Source organism: Fulmarus glacialis, unplaced genomic scaffold (assembly GCF_000690835.1).
Source record: "Fulmarus glacialis isolate BGI_N327 unplaced genomic scaffold, ASM69083v1 scaffold17815, whole genome shotgun sequence".
NCBI classification, from domain to species: Eukaryota; Metazoa; Chordata; class Aves; order Procellariiformes; family Procellariidae; genus Fulmarus; species Fulmarus glacialis.
In genome coordinates, this window is record NW_009215136.1 from 9,075 (window position 1) to 11,127 (window position 2,053).

At 60.7% G+C, this 2,053-nt stretch overlaps 1 protein-coding gene across 1 annotated transcript in view; it reads left to right on the top strand.

Annotated features, from left to right (window-relative positions):
• LOC104077563 (catenin delta-1-like) overlaps nucleotides 1-2,053 on the top strand; it is a 15,732-nt gene that overhangs the window by 2,220 nt on the left and 11,459 nt on the right. The window contains 3 exon segments of the mRNA XM_009578844.1: nucleotides 231-302; nucleotides 585-743; nucleotides 961-1,493. Of these exon segments, the coding sequence (XP_009577139.1) occupies nucleotides 231-302; nucleotides 585-743; nucleotides 961-1,493 (764 nt within the window).

Below are 2,053 nucleotides of genomic sequence, written 5' to 3' on the forward strand. Positions count from 1 at the left end.
CAACTCGTTCCCAGGCTGGAATGGGGGGTGGTTTGCTGCATGTTGCACAGACCCCCGAGGAGCGTGCTTCTCACCTGGGAGTGACAGGTGGGGTGTGCATTGGGTGTCTCTGTCAGATGCAGGAGATGGCCTGCTCGGGGCCTGGCACGGAAGGGGTGGGTGGACGTACGGGATCCTGGCAGTGGGAGATCAGTCTAGTAACAGGCCTGCTGTGGTGCTGTGTGTTTCAGAACGGCCGTTTCTTGGGCGATGCTGACCTGGAAAGGCAGAAATATCCAGATCTGAAGCTCAACGGGCCGCAGGTAAGGGGAGCTGAGCCCTCTGGCTGTGGGCAGCCTGCTTGCTGGGTGGGGAGTGCCAGGGCAGGGCTCCAGTGTCCCCACCCTAGCTGGTAGACAGGGGGACTTGTGTTTCTAATGTGGCCGCCCTGGCTTGAAGGGGCTTTGGTTTTGGGGTTGTTGGTACCCCCTCCCATGCAAGAGGATATCAGGGCTCCCTGAGAGGTGAGATTTCTTGGCTGTCTGACTGCAGAGAGGCCCATGTTGGCGATGGGGGGCTGACTGCCTGTCCCTTGCTCCCCTCAGGACCACAGCCACCTCTTGTACAGCACAATCCCCAGGATGCAGGACCCGGGCCAGATTGTCGAGGAGACATACACCATGGAGGAGGACCCAGAAGGGGCCATGTCGGTCGTGTCTGTGGAGACATCAGATGATGGGACGACCCGGCGTACAGAGACCACGGTACGGGCCTGGGGAGAGCATGGAGGGACAGGGCTCTGGCCAGGGACCCTGATGGCTGGCGTGCTACAGTCGTGATGTCTGCCAGCTTGCTGTGCTGTGAGCTGAAACAGGGTGTGAAATCTGCCTGCAGTAAGGTGCTGGGCTGGAAGGGGAATCTGGGGACGCAGGGGTGTGGTGGATTTCCTGCTGGGAGTGTGTCTTGCACCTGTCCCTCTAGGTGAAGAAAGTGGTGAAGACTGTGACCACCCGGACAGTGCAGCAGGTGCCGGTGGGGCCTGATGGGTTACCTTTGGAAACCTCCCCTATCACCAGCAACTATGTCCAGACCATGGACAGGAACTTCCGCAAGAACGGCAACGGGGGCCCCGGCAGCTACCTGAGCCAGCCGGGCACAGCCCCCCTCCCTCGTAACTACCACTACCCTGATGGCTACCGCCCCCCCCACGAGGATGGCTACCCGGGCAGCGATCACAGCTATGGCAGCCTGTCCCGTGTCACCCGCATTGACGAGCGCTACCGCCCCTCCATGGACACCTACCGGGCCCCCAGCCGTCAGGACATCTATGGCCCCCAGCCTCAAGTGCGTGTCGGGGGCAGCAGCATGGACCTCAACCACTTCCACCCCGAGCCGTATGGCCTGGAGGATGATCAGCGCAGCGTGGGCTTCGAAGATGTGGACTATGGGCTTATGTCTGACTACGGCACGGCCAGGCGGGCAGGGACCCCGTCTGATCCTCGGCGGCGGCTCAGGTTCGTGGCAGGAGGCACTGGGGCGGGGGATGCTATGGGGTTCCTTTAACTTCACCCTCTTTGGAGGAAGGTTGATCACAGAGGCGATACCATGAGCTGAGTCACACGCAGCTCATGCAGGAGAAAACTTGCATCCGCTTCTAATTGTTTGCTTAATTGGTGGTTAAAACTCAGTGCTAATTGAGCTGGTCGTCCTGCAGCAAGGAGTTCCACTGGGTGGTTGGATGTAGCTCCGGGCCCTTCCCTCTCTGTGCTACCCGTTCTGCTAGTGGGACAGCAGGCTCATCTGTGTCCCAGCCTGGCTTATCCTGCTGGGAATTGTGCCTGATTCGGGCTGTGCAGCGCAGCCCTACATCAGAAGTAGCAGCAGCCTCGTGACCGCGCTCTTGCCGAGCTGAGAGCAGCCCCGGGAAGTGGTGCTGAGCCCAGGGTTGAGGTGAATGAGGCTCAGCCCTGCAGTGCCTCGGGGAGCATTGCTGCAGCATGGCCCTTGTGCGGGGCAGGGCAGGAGGAGAAGCTGCTCAACCTGTTTGGCGGTAGCAGCTTCTCCCCCTCGTTTG